We start from the raw sequence: 18,201 nt of genomic DNA, 5'->3' as shown, positions 1-18,201 counted from the left end.
AGGCCTCTCTGTTTAGGGAAGAAGCGGGCTGAAGTCCCGCTCAGCTGCATGCTGCATCAGAGTAACACAGACACAAAACGGACGCGAAACAGCTATTTCGATATACGCATACCACACATAGAAACCACACCAACCCAAGGCTTGCTGAACGACGTGTCTGCAAACGACGAATGTGTCGAGCCAAACCTCTCAGCGACCCCCGTCAGCTCGCACTCTACTCGTATTAATAGCTAAGCGCGCCGAAGGCAACACCTGGAACCGAAAGGAGGAAGGAGTAGCGACCCGAGCTCCTCGCATTCTCTAGGAGCATAAGGACAATTGCAAGCCCCGCTTGCTAGGGGCCGACAGTGTCGACCCGCCCACAGTCAAGGGCTACTGGTCAGGAATGACCGGCTCGGCTCTCGCCGCGACCTTGGCGCAGCCATGTTCGCCGCTACACGGCACCATCCGAGGGAGCGGGCATGCCACGCCGACTAACACTTCCCGTGCCAGCACGCCAGTGCGCGCACGACGAGCGGTGGTCAGGGCAGCGACGGTCGGTGACAACCGTCACGCACCGCCCGAGCCTGAGCCCGAGGCCAGGCCTGCGCTGGGTGAGGGACCCTCCTGCCTTCCGTGCGTGACGACATATGCGCCTCTGTCTGTGCCGCCCTGTGCCCCTTCCCCTCCTCCACTGCCAGTGCTCAGCCGCCGCACCGAAGCTCCCCCGTATCACCCTGTCCATACGCAGGCGCCCGCAGCAACTCGGCGCACTCGCTCAACGCCGACCAGCAGCTCACCACACGCCGGCGGCGCCTCAGCATGGCCACGTACGGCGAAGGCAGCGAGGACAGCCTAGCTGACCCGCTGGGACCCCAGTCAAACGCGGTCAACGCAACCAGCTTCCTGGAAGACGCACGCAGCTCCGCCTCCCGCCGCAACACGGCGCTGTCAGACATGGAGGAAGCAACCCCCTCCACCTGTGTCATGGCGCTGACGCTGCCTGTGGACGCGTATGCGGTGGTCGGCCCGGACGCGACGGTGGCGGCGGCGGCCGCGCTGGCGGCCCAGGACCCCGCCCTGCGCTGCGTGGTGGTGGCGGCGGCAGGCATGGGAGCTACACACGTGCTGGACCGCAAGGTGCGATGCCAGTCCATGTGTTGTGCCGTATGTGTGCGTGTGTACCGGTATGTTAAGAAAGAGAACGAAAGCCCGCCCGTGTGTGTGTATGCGTTTGTGTTAAACAAAAACAAACGGAACAGATCCGCCATGCGCGTGTGTGTGCGTGTGTGTGTGTGTGTGTGTGTGTGTGTGTGTGTGTATATCGGATGGAGTTGTATACGGTGTCAGTCTGTCAGAGGCTTCGCAGCAGGCAGTCCGCAAGCGCACGTCGCCTAGCATCTTCCCTTCTGGGGCCTACGTTCTGGCGACGCTGACGCTTGGCTCTGGCTCCGTCACTATCTGTGGCTCCGACAGGTGGTGGAGCAGATTGGGCGCTACAGCCCCGACCCCGGCAGTGACAGCCTGGGCAGCTACCTGGCGGGCGCGCCGCCGTCGGCGTCGGCCGGCCCCACCGCCACGGTGGCTGCGGCGGCGGGGCTGCTGCTGTCACGCGGCGGCGACTACCTGCCGGTCGTGGACGAGGGAATGTTCATGGGGTGAGTCGCCTGATGTGTGGTCAACGGCTGGCTGGTGCGTGACTTGTGGTGCAGGTGTGCCGGCTGGTGGGGGCGGCGGATGCGTTGGTGGGTGTGTTGTGCGGAGACATACACGCACTCAGTACCGCCGCACACCACAAACGGTCGCTCACACGCCTTCACCCGCCACAGGCTGGTCAGTCGTGCGGACGTGGCGCGGGTGATGCTGGGGCGCAACCCCGACGTCTACGGCGCCGACCTGGAGCCGCGCGTCTCGGCCGGCGGCATCAGCCCGGCAGCGGCAGCCGCCCTGGCCGCCGCGACCGCTGGCGCCGGCGGCTCCGGCCCCACCACCAGCTCTGGACACGCCTACGGCCACGGCCACGGCCACATGGTGGCGCCTCTCGCCGCCACGGGCTCCCGGCTGGCGCTTGGCGCTGCGGGCAGCGCTGCGGCGCTGTCGCTAGGGCCGCCGGCGCCCAGCGGGTGTCTGGACTCGGCTGAGGTGGCACGTGTGGCACGCGGCACGTTGTACTGCTCCACGCAGCAGCACCAGCTCGACCTGGCGGCGGAGGCGGCGCACGAGGCGGCGGCTGCAGCCGCCACCGCCGCCGCCGCTACAGCCGCCGAGGGCAATGCCACTGCTACTGCCGGCGCTGCTGGTGCTACTGCTGGTGAGAGCGGGCTGTTCCCGGCGGAGCTTCTGAGTTCGCTGGGCGCGCTGGGGCTTGGGCCAGACTTTGCGGCGGCGGCGGCGGCGGAGACTTTTGAGGCGGCGGCCAGCTCCAGCAGCGCGGCGGCGGCGCTGCAGCTGCGGCAGCAGGTGGGTTGGTTGGGGCCGTTGGGGCGGCAGCGTGGGGTGGCGGGGCTGGGGCGGTACCGAAGGCTTGGCCGGGAACGGTGACAAGGTGTGTTGTGATGGCCGGTTTCCGCTAGAAACAGGCAGCTGTAACCATGCGGGGGGTGGGTGGGTGTTGGGCAGAGATGGTCAATGGTGAATACAAAGCCCAGATGCAACCTGAGCAACACGATTACGTTTGGCCCTTGCCCTGCACAGGCCATCCTGCAAAAGGCCGCCGCTTCCGCCATTGCGGCTGCCGCCGCCGCCACCGGCCCCCAGGCTCTCGCGGCAGCCGCCCTGGCCTCCCACGCCTTCAGCCCGCAGCACACCACCATGCAGCTGGACGTCAGCTCCCTGGCCGGCGAGGGCGCACTCGAGGGCGCGCCCGCTGACGGCGGCGGCTCGCTGCCGCTGACGCCGCCCACCTCCGACTCCGCGGCCGCCGCCGCCGCCTCGCTCGCCGCCGCCGTTTCGTTGCACAGCCACCAAATCTCCCCCTCCTGGTCCGAGGTCATCACCAGCGCCGTCAACCTGGACCTCACCCCGCCGGGGGCGGCTGCTGGCGCTGCCGGCGCCGCGGACGCAGCCACCTCCGCCGCACTGGGCTACCACAGCGCCGCCGCGCCCGCTGGGGCTCAGCCCCACAGCGGCAGCAACCACCAGACACAGGGCGGGGCGGCAGTGTCCAGCGCCGCAAACCACCACGGCCACGGCCACGGGCAGCAGGGTCAGCAGCAGGGGCAGCCGGGACAGGCGCACTCGCTGGAGTCAGTGGACGGCGCCGGCCACAGCACCACGAGCCTGCGCTCCGTCAACGACCCGCTTGTGTGAGTGTGCGGCAGAGGTCATACTTTGAGAACACGCAACCAGTGTGTCACACGCTCAAGCCGGCCGCAGCCGTGGTTGTGTCCCCGCGTCTGCGACGCTTGACCTCTTCCCCGCGCCGCACCCGCCTTGCCCGCCTTCGCGTCCCGTCCCTGCATGCGACCCACTGCACATACGGTACATGCCAACTGCACATACAGTACATGCCAACCACCCCACCCGCATGGCGCTGTCACCCTGCGCCTACATGACGCCATCCGAAATCCCCACTCCATGCGCCCACTGAACTTTCGCCTGCCGCCCACGCCATGGTGTGCTTTCCTCGCTGCTGCTCTCCCTGCTGCTCTGCTGTCTCGCGCAGCTCGGGCTGGGACATGCTGGACAACGTGGACGACGCCATTGACGTGCTGGGGCTGGTGGGCAAGACCGTGAACGCCGAGGCGGTGGCGCGGGCGGTGCTGGGCGAGCTGGCGGGCGCCGCGGCGGCGGCGGGGGGCACATCCTCCACTGGCTGGTGCGTACCGTGCACCTGTGGGTGTGGTTGTATGGTTGTGTGTGTGTGTGTGTGTGTGTGTGTTCATGTGCTATAGAGCACAAGGTAAGAAACGCGCAGTGCTCATATGTATGTGTGTATGTGTGTGGTTGGTGCAGAGGCCTTCGGTCCGCCTTGATCCGCCGACTCCGGGCCCAACCCAAACCCCAACCCCTCCCCGCCTCCTGCGGCCCCCCCTCCCCCCTGTCAGGACGTTCAAGTACCTGTACGACGGCGACTGCTCCATCTGCCGCACCTTCCAAGCCTGCCTGGACAAGCTGGACGGCGGCGCCGGCAAGCTGGCGTTCGTGGACATCAGTGCGGTGCGTGCGCCGCGGCGCGTCCCTGCGTGTCATCGCCGTCAGTGGGCGGCGGAGGGGCCAACGCGGCCCTTACGGTCCCATGCGACTGTACTCTGTACCCCGTGTCTGTACCCCCACCGTATGCATGCATCCATCCACGCACGCATTGTGTGCGTACACAAGCAGTTTTGTGTTGTTCGCTCGCTCGTGCTTTACTCTGCCTGACGACTCCTGCAAACCCCGCGCCGCACCCCCCGCGCAATGCCCCCTCCGCCCGCACAGGCCTACAACGCCGTGGACAACGGCGGCATCAACTTCAAAGCCGCCATGGAGACTGTGCACATCCTGTCGGCGAACGGCCAGGTGCGCATTGGGGGGGGGGGCGTGCGTGTGTCTGTGCGTGCGTGCGTGCATGCGTGCCTCGTGCGTGCACGTGCATGCATGCGTGCGTCCGCTACTCCACCAACGCAAGACTGCTCAACAACGTAACCCCCGCACACTTTCGCCCTCGCCCCTCTCCAACCCCTCGCCCCTCCCCACCCTCTCGCCCCTCTCCACTTTGTAAACTTAATGCGTGTAACACCCCCCCTGAAGACTGCAGACGAAGTGGTTGGATGGCTACCCCCCAACCACTTCGTCTGCAGTCTTCAGTGCGTCCTGAACCGCGTTTCCAAACATCCTTGCAACCTCCCTCCCGCTCCCCTGCCCCAGGTGTTCAAGGGCCTCACCGCCGTGCTCAAGCTGCTGGTGGCGGTGGACCCCGACGTGGCCGCACACATGGGCAGCCTGACGGCGCTGCTGCCGCTGCTGTCGCTCAGCTACATGCTCATCTCCAAGAACAGGCACCGCCTGGCGCCGCTGTGGACCGCCATCGTGCGCACCACCAAGGCGGGTGCTGGGCGAGCGGGTGGGCGGGTGCGCAGCCGTCCATGACGTGACGAAGTTAGGGTGGGGTGGGGTGGGGTGGGCAGGGTTTAGGCGGGGGGGGCGGGCTGCGTGTGCATCTATGCGGCTGGGCAGGCGGTCGGGCCTTGTTGCTTTAGGTGCTGCGCTGTTGTAATCTTGGGCCGATTTTCGTGTCAAGCTTGAACCCGCGCGCAGATGCGCTCGTCACATGCATACACACACTCACATGCCGTGCGTCCTTCCTAACACGCATATGTGCACGCGCGCGCGCGCGCACACACACACACACACACACACACACACACACACACACACGCACGCACACACACACACACACACACACACACACATATGCACCCCCGGGGCTCACAGGTGGACCAGGCTGTGTTTGGCCGGGACATCATGGAGGGCCTTCCGGCCTTCCCCTTCAGCCTGCCCGCACTGCCACACCTGCAGCTGCAGCCGCACCCGCCGCCCGGCGGCGCCGACAAGCCGCCCGCTGGCAGCCCGCGCGGACCCGGGTCCGGTGCCGCAGGCGAGCAACAGCAGCAGCAGCAGCATGAGGGGCTGTCGAGCCGCCAGCAGCAGATGCCGGCGCGGGTGCCTGTGCCCGTGCCGGTGGGGCTGAGCGGCGGGGGGCTGCTGGGAGGCATGGGTGGTCGGGCGGCGCCAGGGGGCCGGCACTGAGCGACTTGGGGGGGGGGGGGTAGGTTGGGCGCGGCGGTGCGGTGTGTAGTGCAGCGACGGGTGACGGAGCGCTGTACCGCCGCGCGCTGTGCGTGTGGCGCTATGATGGCCTTGACAGACGTGCGGTGTTGTGATGATTGAGCGAAATGTACTTCAAGAAGAAGCAGATGCCCGAAACTGGGCATACATGCATTGCTGGCACGTGCACGTTGCAGGGCTTGCTTGCGCGCGTGTGATTTTGCTCACAGATCAGGGCGCCCGTGATGTTTTAAACATTTTGATGCATCGTCACTGCGGTGCATGGTGACATGACATGTTGTTGTGTGTGTTTACAAGGTGGTGAGCACGACGTGCATTCCTGTCCTTGTAGAAACCGAGGCTCGGGGGGCCCTTACAACGCCTGCAACATTTATATGGCATAGCTGGCTGGCAAGCTGACATTTTGGTGTACCGTATTGGCCGATCGTGATCTTTCACGTGCAAGCGCATACGTGCTTGGCGCATGGTGCAATTTTAGCCACCAGACTGTACTTTGCAGGATTCTTTAGTCGCTTTGATAATGGCTGTGGCCAAATTGCGTACCGCAGGGCGTGACAATGGTAACACGTACGGCATGGAACCCAGTTGCGGCATGCGTCCGCGGAGGGAGCGGTGGGTGCATGCATGGCCACGCGAAGGAGACGCCCCGATAAGCTGCATCAGCGTGCAGGTGCAGACCGCGGATGTCCTGGTTAGGGGTCAGCTGGCGGGCATAGCCGGCAGTTGTTACGGCGACATCAGCACTGCAGCAGTGTGACGCCTGGTGGTCCTGTGTTTGACCGTGATATGGTATCGCTGGCATTGTTTGGCCTCTGGACCGACCCTCGAACGTGTGTGTGTGTGGGGGGGGCTCGGGTTTTGGTTGGCAGTCGGTGCGGGCAGTGATGAGTACTGAAGGGCCGCAGCCTACCAAAGGGCTGTAGCGTACACGGCGTGCATGTGCTGGTCAGCCGGTGTGGCGCAACCCCAGTTGACATGCCGTTCAGTCTGAAGTCTGTCGACGAGGGGAGGCCGCTTCGGCGGCCAATAGCCCCGAATCCCCCATACACCCGCCACCGCCCCCGAGTAGCCAGGAATAGCCCCGAAGGCGGTCTCGTTGTAGGATGGTGGCCGCTCCGTGCGGGTTTTGCGCGGCGCCTGGACGAGGGGGGAGACAGAGAAGACAAGGGGTGTCAGCTTTGTACAGCTGGAAAATGGGCTGAGCCCCCGAACGCTTGGGAGCTAGTAGGCATGTATCGGCCCCAGAGCCTCAGCCCCCACGACCTCATGCCCCTACGAAGCACAGGCGCGTGGCTGGCCGGGCGCCCGGAGCGTGAGGAATGCGCATCAGCAAACTTCCAGCCAGCCAGCAACTTGTCGGTACAGTAACGCCGGCGTTCGACCAGCCATGCACTTCTGCTCTGCCACTGCAAACTGTTTGCTGTCTGCTTACGGGTCTGGGCATCGGCTGCACCCTACGGGACCTCGCCAACCTGCCTTGAACCCTGTCCCATCACACACCCAGGTTGGGGCCAGGGCGGGATTTCCCGCGCCATCCTTGTGCGTGCCTTGGCACGTTACCAAACACCCCAAGCCTTTCTCTAGCCTCCTGCCATAGGCAACACCCCTCCGGCGCCACACGCTCAAAGGGCTAGGCACGGGGCGGGGGCGACCTCGGGGCTTCTCGGCATCCTGGCGTGTCGGCAGGCATGGCTCGGCAAGTCGCTCAAAGCTTTCGATTTAACTTCCCCGCTTTGCTTGCCGCCAACATAGTTTGCCCTATAGACTGCATATCAGCGGTCACCGGATGCTTTCCTCGCGACCTCGCAAAAGTCAAATGTCCATGGAAGCGCGAAGGCACTTCTCGCTCCGCCCGAATTTTCCCTGCCGCCTATTTACATGAAATAGGCATTAACAAATCCTAAAACGTAGCAGTCGTGGTTTGCGCCAGTATGCTATGTTTTGCCGAACTGGAACGCTGCGCTGGGGGGCTCAGCCCAATAGAAAGCCCGGTGTCTGTACAATGCGGTCATAATATGCTGAGCCGCGGAAGGCGGGGGGGGGGGGAAACCGGCGGCGCGAGACGGCACGTCTGCCCGCCGATTGACGCAAACCTTGATTTGCGGGCCTCTAGCCTTCATGCATTGCATTATCACGCTAACTCAATATAGTATAATAAAAGACAGCTAGACATAGGCAGCGCCACGCAGGAAAACGTATTGAGATCAAAGGCCCTCGGCAACCGGCGCGTGGGGGCATCCTATTATTGACGTAAGATAGCTAAGGGCCTAAAACAGCAGGTCATAACATACATATGACATGTATAAGCATTAGGCAAGGTTTGGTCTTTGGGCGGAACGGCGTGTACGGGCACGCCCCCGAGTGAACCCGGGTTGAGGCCGAGCAGACATGGCACGCCAGGACATAACCCCTGTCTTGACCAGGTATGCCGTGCAGCCGTGGAGTGCCTGTCCCCAAGAGGCCGGTTCTGCGAATCCAACACCCTGCGCTCGACCTTTGGCGAACAACGGGGCCGGACGACATGACATGACTGATTTCTCTAGCGGTTGTAGCTTGGGTTGAATATTCACAGCTCTGTTCTTGCTAGTACTCAAAGCTGCACAGGCGTGTCCACGATGAACTTTGTGTACTTGTTCATGGAAGCAAACCGTCGCTCCGTCATGCATCTGGTCATGCATCGCCACACCGTTTCAGCCCCTAAAACTTCTTGTGGTTACCGTAAGCATCACAAACAAAGTAACAAATTCAAAGCCACACAAGTTTCAAGAACAACACTCAAAGTAAATAGCCATCCGTGACACGCATCCATTCACTCAACCAGCCTCAACTCCAGAGCCGTGGCAAAAATGCTGACGCTAGCTAGTCCTGCAGTACACGCAAGAACTCTGGGCTGCAGGAATAAATGCGCGGTGGCGGTTGAGGTGAAGGGAAATGTCCGCATGTCTGCTTTCGGGTCCACGGCATGGCACACGACGCGCCTGGTGATCAGCCAGGCAAGTTATTCGGCAGCCTTACGAAATGACAACGCAGCTCAGAGATGACGCGCAAAGGTGATGGCGATAGCGGTTCTCGTGTGCCGAGTGACGTGACAGTCAGGACTGACACGACCCGCCCCCACCGCGTTGTTCAGTTCAGGCGCGCCCTCATTCCTCGGACTTCCCTGGAAGCGGGAGCGGCGCCGCAGCGACTCCCCCTCCAGCTGCTCAGCCACCCGCGCCAGACAAGGCAGCAGTAGCCAAGCAGCCCAAAGTCAAGGAGGAGTCAGACACACTGCACCTAACACAGGGATCCCGCTCGCACCTGTACGGTATCAACACCCTGCGCAAATATTTTCCTAAGGCCTGCGCGGAGCTGGTCGCGAACGGCGGGAAAGGCAGCTGCTCCGTGCACATCTACATGCGCCGGCCGGACGGGAGGCTCAGTACGTATGAGGTCAAGATCTCCACCAACTCGACCAGAAACAGCTTCATCGTAAGTGGCGCTGAGAGCTTGCACTTACTTGAGCAGGCAGGCGTGATTACCGGCGCCAGCACTTCTCCCAGGCATCTAACGCGCACCCTCCCACCGTCGTGCCGCCGCGCAGCTCCGCATGGCCGGTCTGTCGCGCTTCCTCCAGGACACGGGCATGCAGGATGGGGACCTGGTCCGGCTGTCGTGGGCGCCGCAGCCGGAGACGGCCGCCGGGCCAGCAGGCGGCGGGATGCCGCAACAGCGCAAGGTGATGGTGGAGGTGCTGGGGCGATCGTCACCGCCGCCTGCCGCCGCGTCCTAGTCGTCACCGCCCTAATGACCACCTATATGATATATACTTTGATGTAAGCTGCTGCGGACAGGACCGTGTCTTGCACTAGTGCCGATTTTTGAGCCCATATCACATGAAGCCGGCGGCTGATAATGTGAGCACTGATGAGAGGCTGGTGGGCATGGAGCAGGTGTGTGCTGTGCCACGCCCGGAGCACGGAGGCATGTGGAGACGGGGAAGATAGGCAAGTGGCCCAGTCCCGAGGCATCAAACACTGCCATCCCAAGTGTGAGCGGCCATCTGGTTTTGTACTGTGTCATGCGGACGTAATGTTAAGACTCATGTATGGAAGTGAGGGTTTGTGTGGCTGAGTAGCTGTGTACGGCGCGGACCGGAGCATATGTGGTTGCTGCTTGAGTCGTATCTATCGGCCCGCATCATCCGCTTAGGCAAGCTCTAGATAGATGCTAGCGTATGAAGGACACATGAAAGAGCAGAGTGCATAAACTAGACCAATCCGGTGTTACAGACGCGAAGCTCCCTCACTTCTAGATGTCACGCTCTCTTGAACACTCATCAACATCCCACATGAAGTAATCTGCACCTCTTTCAGTCACGAACCCAGGCCGAGGTAGTTGAGCCTGCCCCCACAGCCTAGTGTATTTGCCCCGCGCAGCAGCCGCACCTGCACGTCGCAGAGGAACCAGCCGCACACATATCAGGCGGATGCGTCTGTGTGTTGTGACATGTCCAAACACTGGAACCAGCAAAGCGGCCCACAGCCCACCGCTCGACATGACCTGCTGACGACCCTAGCTACTGCGCGGCCCAGTCACAACTGAACTGAGCGCATCGCGCTGACACTAGTGATCAGTACAACTGATACATGCTCAGCACAAGCCGGCAGGCAAGACCCTTCGCGAAACAGTGTGCATGTGTACGCAATTCTGCCAGCCCTGCAACACGCGAAACACCTGTACGCACTACCACGCCACGCGCTACTAACTAGCACTCCACTCCGAGTCCGTCACATGGCACAGAATCGGACACCAGCTGCCCATCACCTGCCCGCCGCCGCGCCCTTGGTGACCAGCACCTCGCCCTTATACTCCACGCCGCCCGCCACCACGCAGCCGCTGCCGACCTGCAGGTGTGGCACAACAGTCCGCAGTGCGGCACGTAGGTCGCAGGTCAAACGGCCTGTGCATGCAGCACGTGTGCCTGCACTTCAATGCCGCTCCCGCTCTTGCATGCTCCTACGTGCGCGCCCCTGCGTACCCTGCCACTTGACCCGTCCCCTACATGCCCCGCACTCCCTTCACTAAAGCAAGCTCCGCACACACACACACACACACACACACGCACACACACACACACACTCACACACACTCACACACACACACACTCACACTCACACACGCACACACACATACACACACACGCCGACAACGGCACGCCCATCCCCAGCCCGTGGCCCCAGACCCAGCTCTCTCCCCCACACCCCGTGCGCCCACCCCGCCCCACACGCCCTCCCACCTGGCAGTCCTTGAGTGTGGCTCCCGCCTGCACGCTGGCGCTGCGGCACAGGACGCTGTTCTGCACGTGCGCGCCGTCGCCCACCGACACGCCGTCCATGAGCACACTGTTGATCACCTTGACGTTGGCGCCCAGCCTGTGGAGGTGTTGTGTGGCGAGGTGCAAGGTGGACGGCTGCGGCATATCCTACACAGTTCCTCCTCTCCAGACACGCACACATACACACACATATGACTACCGGGGTCGACGCGGCAACACGACGCTCGGTATTCGGTGGGTATCCGTAAGTAACTCCGGCGCCGCTTGGGCGGGCTTCGTTTTGTTGTGTTTTTTAACACACACACACACACACAGACACGCACACACACAGACACGCACACACACACACACACACACACACACACACACACACGCATGCGCCACATTGCCTCGTTCAAACATACAAGCGCACTCTCCTCTCGTCGCACACAGTTGCGCACACACCTGACGCCGGCGCCCAGCACGGAGCGCTTGATGGAGCTCTTGTCGCCCACGACGCAGCCCTCGCCCAGGATGCAGGCCGCCGCCACCGTGCACTTGTTGCCCAGGGCGCAGGAGGCGGGCACGATGTTGTCGTGGCGCCCCGGCTTGAGCCCGCTCAGCTTGAGCGCCACGCCCGGGTCCGCCACCTCGCGGTTCACCTCGCCGTACATCTGTTGATTGGGTCGGGAGGGAGGGGGCACAGCAGAGGCGTGGCAATGTGTCAACGTGATTGAATGATTGAGCGATTGATTGGTGGTCAGGAGTACGGCATGCGACATACAGCGGGCTTGGCCGTGGGGCTGCTGACACCCCAAGCGCAAGTGCGCCCCCAGTGTGCCCCCAGGCCACAGGCCCCACCAGGACCCCGGGCTGCCGGGTCACCCAGCCGACAGCCACAACCACACCTTGCAGCGCTCGCTCTGGCCCACCCGCGCCCTTCAGCCCGCCCACTCCCGCCCACTCCCGCCCACTCCCGGCCGCGCACCTGCACATCCTGCACGCGCGCGCAGTACCCGTCGTCCGGCCCCACCACCTGCACCCGCAGCAGGCTCTCCGGCACCGGCGGCTCCGCGGCGCCGTGGCTCATGTCCATGTAGTGCGCCCCCGGCAGCTCGCTGTGCAGGTTGAAGCGCAGGTCGCTGGCGGCGTCTGCGCGCGGGAGAAAGACACACATACACACATACACACATACACAGGCGTACACGCAAACACGGTGTCACACAGCGTCAGGGTGATTCATGGTGCTCATGCGGCGGGCGGCTAAAACGTCAGACAGCTGCCATGCCGCCGTTCAAGAGGCGTGCGCCCATGCGTAGCACCTCAAAACCCACGCCCTGGTCGGCCCACGCCCTGGTCGGCCCACGCCGTGGCTAGCCCGTGCCCTGGATAGCTCGTGCTCGTGCGTTTGCACCAGGTGTTGAGCAGGTGCGGCCCCAGTGGCACCGCGACCGCGACTCACCCGTCTCCATCTCAGTCGACGGCGCTGTGAGCAGGCCGCTGGCGCCCGCGCCCGCGCCGCCCACGCCCCCAGAACCCGCGCCTGCGCCGCTGCCGCCCGCCTCGCCGCCGCTGGCGCCCGCCGCCGCGCCCGCGCCCCCGCCGCTGCTGGCGGCCATGACTGCTGCGCTGCTGGCGAGCTGTTGCGCCCGGATGATTCGGAACTGGTTCTGTGTGAGGTAGGGCAGCATGTCCTGCCGCAGACTGGACAGCTTGGGGTTGTCCGCCAGGATCTGGAGTACAGACCTGTGTGTGTGGGGGGGGGAGGGGCGTGGCACGGGGGCCCGCGGGGGGATGCGGGGGTTCGGCAGGGGCGATTGCTTAGGCGGAGTGACAAAAAGTACATTCGGAGACGGTTGGGGAGAACGATTAAGCAACATTTGTTAGAGTACCCAGAGGTCGGAATGTCCGGCTGCCCCGCCCGGCTGCCCCGTCCGGATGCCTCGCGCGGCTGCCACCCTGCGGCCCCTGCCGCCCGTGTCCCCGGCCTGCCTGTTGAAGATGTAAAGGTGTGCGTCCACGTAGTTGGAGCTGATGGACATGTGGCCGTAGCGCCGCACGGTGGGCAGCGGCACCTGCGCGCGTGTCGGCCAGCGAAGGGGGAGGAGAGGGGTTTGATGTGGGTGTATGGATGGTTTGAGGGCGGGTGGGTAGATGAGTGGGGTGCGTGAGTCCACGATGACCGCCACGTTGTGGATTGGCCCCGTTGGATACCGTACCATCGGCTTCGGTCCGGACCCGTGCCGCCGTCCCTGTCATTCGTCTCATCGTCATTCCTTCTTTGCCCTGTCCCCTGCCCCAGGCTTCCTGAGTCCCCCTTGTTTCTTTTCCCCATCCGGAATGGTGCCCCTCCCACCCGTGTTCCCGCACCGCGCTCGCCTAAACGTAGTCATGCCTGAAGCCCCCCTCCCCCCTTCCCCCCCTGGCGCCCCCTGCCCCCCTGGCGCCTGCCGCACACCTTGAGGTCCCTCAGTGCGTCTGGGCTGGACGCGTAGAACAGCAGGTGCTGGCGGCTGGGGTCCAGGCCGATGTAGTCCACGTTCTGGAGAGGGGGGGAGGGGTTGTGAAAGGGCGGGAGGGAGGAAGAAGGAAGTGCTCAGGCGGCGAATGAGGGGAGCAGCAGATGCGCGGCGGAGCGGCTGGTGGTGGTCAGGGACAAGCGCCCTCCGTGTACCCTCCAACCCGCAGACCCCGCAGCCTCCCACGCCCTGCCCCCACGCCCCCGCAGCTCCACCCCCACGGCCACACAGCCCCACGGCCCCACGGCCCCACAGCCCCACAGCCCCGGCTCCTCCCCCAGGCGGCTTTCGTGTCCACACCCCGACGCCCCCCCCCCCCGTTCACCTTGGGCGGCTTGCCGGGTTTGGTCTCGCTGGCTGGGCTGACTCGGCGGTGCGCCAGCAGCATGGTGGCCATTGCGCTGGCGTGCAGGTTGTGCTGGGGGCAGGGGAGGGGGGCAGGGGAGGAGGGGAGGGGGAGGGAAGGCACGGGAGGGGGAGCGGGCATGGAAGAGGGAGGGGAAGCAGGGCGTCAGACGGTGTTGGCCACGTCCTGGGTGCACCGGGCTCCTTGCACCACCACCTGCGTCCTGGCTCCTGCCGGTTGCAGCTATGGCTGCCCCGGGAGCTGCAGCTGCCCTCGCCGACCTACGGCGACCGTACTCCATTGCGGTGCGGCCCCGTCACTTTCCTCTGCACCGCCCCTTGCCCCTTCTCCTCCTTCCCACCTCTCCCTCCCTCTTCCCTCTTCCCTCTATCCTCGATGCCCCCTGCTAACCTTGCAACCCCACGTTGCAACCCCCCTCTCCCCCCCTCGTCCCCCTCTCCCCCCATCCCCCAGCCCCCTGCCCCCACCTGCGCCACCAGTGCGCCCACCGGCACGTCCGTCAGCAGGTCGCCCGACAGCACCACGAAGCTGGCGCTGGTGATGCGGCTGGCCACGGCACGCAGCGCGTCCGCCGTGCCGTACCCCTCCGGCACCGACACCACCTCGCAGGAGGCCAGAGCCCCCGGGGAGCCGGCGTACTCGGTGCTGATCCACTCGCGCACGCTGGCCGCGGCCTTCTCACCGATGACCACCTGAGCGGGGAAGGGGAGGAGAAGGAGGGCTGGGTGCGTGAGGGCATGAGGTTGGGAGAGCGTGAGCTAGTGTGCCGTGGCGGGTGGTCGGGGGTACGAGCGACAGTGACGTGCCCCGCCGCGGGTTCGGCCGTGCCGGTGTCAACTTGCAAACCCCTAGGCGCAACAGCGCTTGGGAGAGAGTAAGGGAGGGTGGTTTCAACGCTCTAGGGATGGGGTTACGGGAGTCTGGCGACCTTGCTGAGCGGCGGGCCGCAAACCCACGCGCAAACCCCCAGCGCGCCCGCGCTCGTCGTAACCGCTGTGTCCGCCCCTTTCGGGTCCCCCCACAGGATGCTGAGCGCTTTAGCGATTCCGCGAGGCCCGCAGTGTCGACTTGCGTAACAGCCAGCCGGCACGCACGTACCAGGATGGCGCTGCGCAGGCCGGCCTCCGCCAGCGTCCGCAGGGGGTAGGAGATCAGCGGCTTGTTGGCCACCGGCAGCAGCGCCTTCACCGTGTTTGTGGTAAGCGGGTATAGAATTTGGTCCTCGCCACCGGCCAGGACCACGGCCTGGTAGCTGGCGTGCACCATGTTCGGCGGCCGATATCCCCGCGCGTTTTCAGAAGTATACGTTTTAAGATTGTAGCTGTATATATGCAATCAGTAAGATCTATCAAGGAAAGGCGCAAGTTTTCTTGATACAGCGCTGCGCGCCGCTAGTAGCGTTCCAAGCGCTGCAGCGATTGTTATGATATGAGTTTACTAGCATTTAGTAAGCATTAAATGAGGCTTGGGCGCGGTTTTGCACGAAATGTGCATGGGGGTGCTCAGGCGGGATTGTTGGTGCCTGTCCCAGTTTTCCATTCCAGCTTCAGCTCTAGCTGACGCCGGAGATACTGATACCCCCGGGCTGACGGGAGCCAGAGCTGCGCTCTAAAATATAGTTCCGCAAGGACGTAACACACGAAAGGCCAATTCATTGATCAATTACCTATCAGTATTCGATACGTAGTTCATCAGGACATCAGAATCCTCGTCAAAGCTCTGGGTTGCAGCGGGATTTGCAATCGAGACCATGCAGCTGCGACAGGCGGGCCTGAGGGCTCGCAGCACCGCTTCGGGTGCAGTGCCATGCATTCCAGTTGGTCTTCACGCTGGCGCAATTGGCATGCAGTCGGCGCTGGCTGGCGGGCGCGCTGCGGGGCGAGGGCGTGTTGCAACACGACTACCGGCACCGAAGCGCCAGTCTGAGCGCGTACGCGTGGTGGCTCAGAGCGTTTCGACTCTTTCTACTTCACAGCAGCTCTATAGCTCAGTGGCTGTCGGTGAGCTGCTGGGGCAGGGTTTTCGCGCAACACGCATGGAGACGGAGCTGCGGGCACCGACACCTGACGCCCGCGAACGCGATCTGCTGGGGGCATGGCGGGGGGTTTTGTGCAGCTATAACATGAAGGGCGCAGACGCAGGGCCTTGGAGGCGGCCCCTGCCGTGGGAGTGACGCCAGTGGAGGGTTTCCAGGCGGTGTCCTGCGGAGGCAATAGGCCAAGAGGCTGCGGTGCCGCGACCTGGCGTTGACCCGCTCGCGAAGCGGTCACCCGAGCCACCTCGACAGGACCGCCACACAAGCCCCAGCTAGCCAATACAACCCCACCAACGCCGACGTAACTACTATTCTCTCTCGCCCTGCTCCCACATGCCAGCCTGACAGCCACTGCCCCACCGCCCCACCACCACCACCATCACACCCAAGCCCCGTGCCCCAACCCTTACCCGCAAACCGTACCTGAAACCCCGAACACCCGCGGCCCCCAGGCAAGCCCGAGCCTCTGGGCCCCAGCCGCTCCGGCTCCGGCGTCAACTTCGCGCTGTTCTCCAAACACGCCAGGAGCGTGAGGCTGTGCCTGTTTGACGGCGAGGCGCAGCCGCTGGGCGAGGTGGACTGCAACCGCACGGGTGAGGCGGGCCAGGGAGGCGGCGGGAAGGAGTGTGTGTGGGGGGGGCCGTGCATCCCTGACGCCCTGTCCTCTTACCCCTGCGATGCCCTGCTTAACCCCTGCTTGCACACACCCAGCGTGCCTGCACACACGCGCACATACATACACACATGCACACCCACCCACACATACACACACACACACACACACACACACGCACGCACGCACGCACGCACACACACACACGCACGCACACATATACGCACACACGCGCACCGGCGTCGTCTGGGCGGGCTTTCGTTTCGTTTTTAAACACACGCGCTTACGGGCACACACACACACACACACACACACACACATGCCGCCTGCCCACCCCTCAGGCGACGTGTGGCACGTGGAGCTGGCGGACCTGCCGCTCAGCGGGCTGCGCTACGGCTTCAAGGTGGCGGGCGACGGCGGCTGGGACACGGGCGCGCGCTGGGCGCCCGGCCGCGTGCTGCTGGACCCCTACGCGCCGCTGGTGGCGGGGCGGCGCCAGTTCGGGGTGCGCGACGCCGTGGAGCAGTTCAAGGGCAAGGTGCGTGTGCGTGTGTGTGCGTGTGTGTGTGTGTGTGTGTGTGTGTGCGTAGGTGCGTGTGTGTGTGTGTATGTGTGTGTGTGTGTGTGTGTGTATGTGTGTGTGTGTGTGTGTTAAGAAACGAAACGAAAGCCCGCCCAACGACGCGACGGAGTTACTTACCGATACCTACCATTTTACCGAGCGTCGCGTGACTGTCGTGACCCAGGTGTGTGTGTGTGTGTGTGTGTGTGTGTGTGTGTGTGTGTGTGTGTGTGTGTGCGTGTGTGTGTGTGGGTGTGAGTGGGGGAGTGGGGGTCCGGGGGCGGTTGTGTGTGTGTGTGTGGGGGGGGGGTAGTTTAGAGCCAGAGCGCGGAGGTGGTTGGGAGGGCGGGCGTGGGCGTGGATGTGGGTGTGGGTGTGGGTGGATTAGGCAAGCATAGTGGGATAGGGGTCGTGTGGATGGGCGCATGAGGGGGAAGTGATCGTGCATATGGGACGGTGTGCGCGTGTATTCGTGTGCTCAAGCTTGCGGGGAGGGACACTTGTGCCCAAGCTGAACGTGCCCACCTCATTCTCTACCAGCTCCCAAAACCAAGACACGCCCTCATACCTCCACCCCCTGAGCCCGCCCCTTTGATGTTCCGCAAGAAGGTCTACCGTCTACCACTTCCTTAACTAGTCATGAATGTAAACCCCTCACCCCCTCCCTTCATCCCTTACCCCCCAAACAGGAGGGCAGCCAGTTTCTGGGCGCGTTCGACTTCTCCTCCGCGCCCTACGACTGGGGCGCTCAGGAGGAGGCGGGCCGCCCGCGCACCGCCCTCAAGGACCTGGTGATCTACGAGGTGCCGGTGCGCTGCTTCACCGCCGACGGCTCCTCGGGCCTGCCGGCGGAGGAGCGCGGCACCTTCCGGGGCATGGCCGCCAAGGTGGGCGATGGGGGGAGAGGGAGAGAGGGGGAGGGAGAGGGACATTCTGAGCGCGGAAGGGATGCCTTTTCTTGGCCCTTCCCCTCCGGCCTTGCCAAGGTGCTTTTGCGTTCCCTGAGCACAAGCGTATGCCTTGCACGCCTAATGCTCCAATGCTAACGCGCGCATGTTTAC

The 18,201-nt window shown here is 64.0% G+C and overlaps 4 protein-coding genes across 6 annotated transcripts in view; 3 read left to right on the top strand and 1 right to left on the bottom strand.

Annotated features, from left to right (window-relative positions):
- Nucleotides 1–129: 129 nt before the first annotated feature.
- On the top strand, nucleotides 130–6,987 carry CHLRE_03g208049v5 (uncharacterized protein). Its single transcript, XM_043061546.1, has 10 exons — nucleotides 130–593; nucleotides 731–1,119; nucleotides 1,456–1,637; nucleotides 1,809–2,439; nucleotides 2,674–3,284; nucleotides 3,644–3,796; nucleotides 4,026–4,137; nucleotides 4,399–4,479; nucleotides 4,828–5,004; nucleotides 5,395–6,987. Exons 1-10 carry the CDS (start codon nucleotides 386–388, stop codon nucleotides 5,707–5,709), a joined length of 2,859 nt encoding a protein of 952 aa, XP_042926688.1. The 5' UTR covers nucleotides 130–385; the 3' UTR covers nucleotides 5,710–6,987.
- A 1,122-nt stretch (nucleotides 6,988–8,109) lies between these two features.
- On the bottom strand, nucleotides 8,110–15,371 carry CHLRE_03g207825v5 (uncharacterized protein). Of its 3 annotated transcripts, XM_043061540.1 has the most exons (11): nucleotides 15,029–15,371; nucleotides 14,398–14,622; nucleotides 13,889–13,981; nucleotides 13,503–13,586; nucleotides 13,037–13,119; nucleotides 12,507–12,790; nucleotides 12,033–12,196; nucleotides 11,510–11,718; nucleotides 11,027–11,162; nucleotides 10,555–10,634; nucleotides 10,080–10,175 (listed from the first exon to the last, which is right to left on the bottom strand). In XM_043061540.1, exons 1-11 carry the CDS (start codon nucleotides 15,194–15,196, stop codon nucleotides 10,145–10,147), a joined length of 1,557 nt encoding a protein of 518 aa, XP_042926685.1. In that variant the 5' UTR covers nucleotides 15,197–15,371; the 3' UTR covers nucleotides 10,080–10,144. The 3 variants fall into 3 exon arrangements, with proteins under 3 accessions (XP_042926686.1, XP_042926685.1, XP_042926684.1); XM_043061542.1 differs by having other exon boundaries at nucleotides 8,110–10,634; XM_043061541.1 differs by lacking the exon at nucleotides 10,080–10,175 and having other exon boundaries at nucleotides 10,200–10,634.
- On the top strand, nucleotides 8,222–10,197 carry CHLRE_03g207937v5 (uncharacterized protein). Its single transcript, XM_043061545.1, has 3 exons — nucleotides 8,222–8,741; nucleotides 8,884–9,219; nucleotides 9,332–10,197. The coding sequence occupies exons 1-3, from the start codon at nucleotides 8,595–8,597 to the stop codon at nucleotides 9,518–9,520; spliced, it is 672 nt and encodes a 223-aa protein (XP_042926687.1). The 5' UTR covers nucleotides 8,222–8,594; the 3' UTR covers nucleotides 9,521–10,197.
- Nucleotides 15,372–15,501: 130 nt separating the features above from the next.
- CHLRE_03g207713v5 (uncharacterized protein) overlaps nucleotides 15,502–18,201 on the top strand; it is an 8,485-nt gene continuing 5,785 nt past the window's right edge. The window contains exons 1-4 of the mRNA XM_043061537.1: nucleotides 15,502–15,930; nucleotides 16,418–16,558; nucleotides 16,920–17,116; nucleotides 17,830–18,027. Of these exons, the coding sequence (XP_042926683.1) occupies nucleotides 15,681–15,930; nucleotides 16,418–16,558; nucleotides 16,920–17,116; nucleotides 17,830–18,027 (786 nt within the window). The 5' untranslated portion in view covers nucleotides 15,502–15,680. The remainder of the gene's footprint in view (nucleotides 15,931–16,417; nucleotides 16,559–16,919; nucleotides 17,117–17,829; nucleotides 18,028–18,201) is intronic.

Source organism: Chlamydomonas reinhardtii, chromosome 3 (genome assembly GCF_000002595.2).
Source record: "Chlamydomonas reinhardtii strain CC-503 cw92 mt+ chromosome 3, whole genome shotgun sequence".
Lineage (NCBI taxonomy): Eukaryota > Viridiplantae > Chlorophyta > Chlorophyceae > Chlamydomonadales > Chlamydomonadaceae > Chlamydomonas > Chlamydomonas reinhardtii.
Note: the sequence above shows the minus strand (reverse complement) of the source record. Positions and strands in the feature narration are given on the sequence as shown.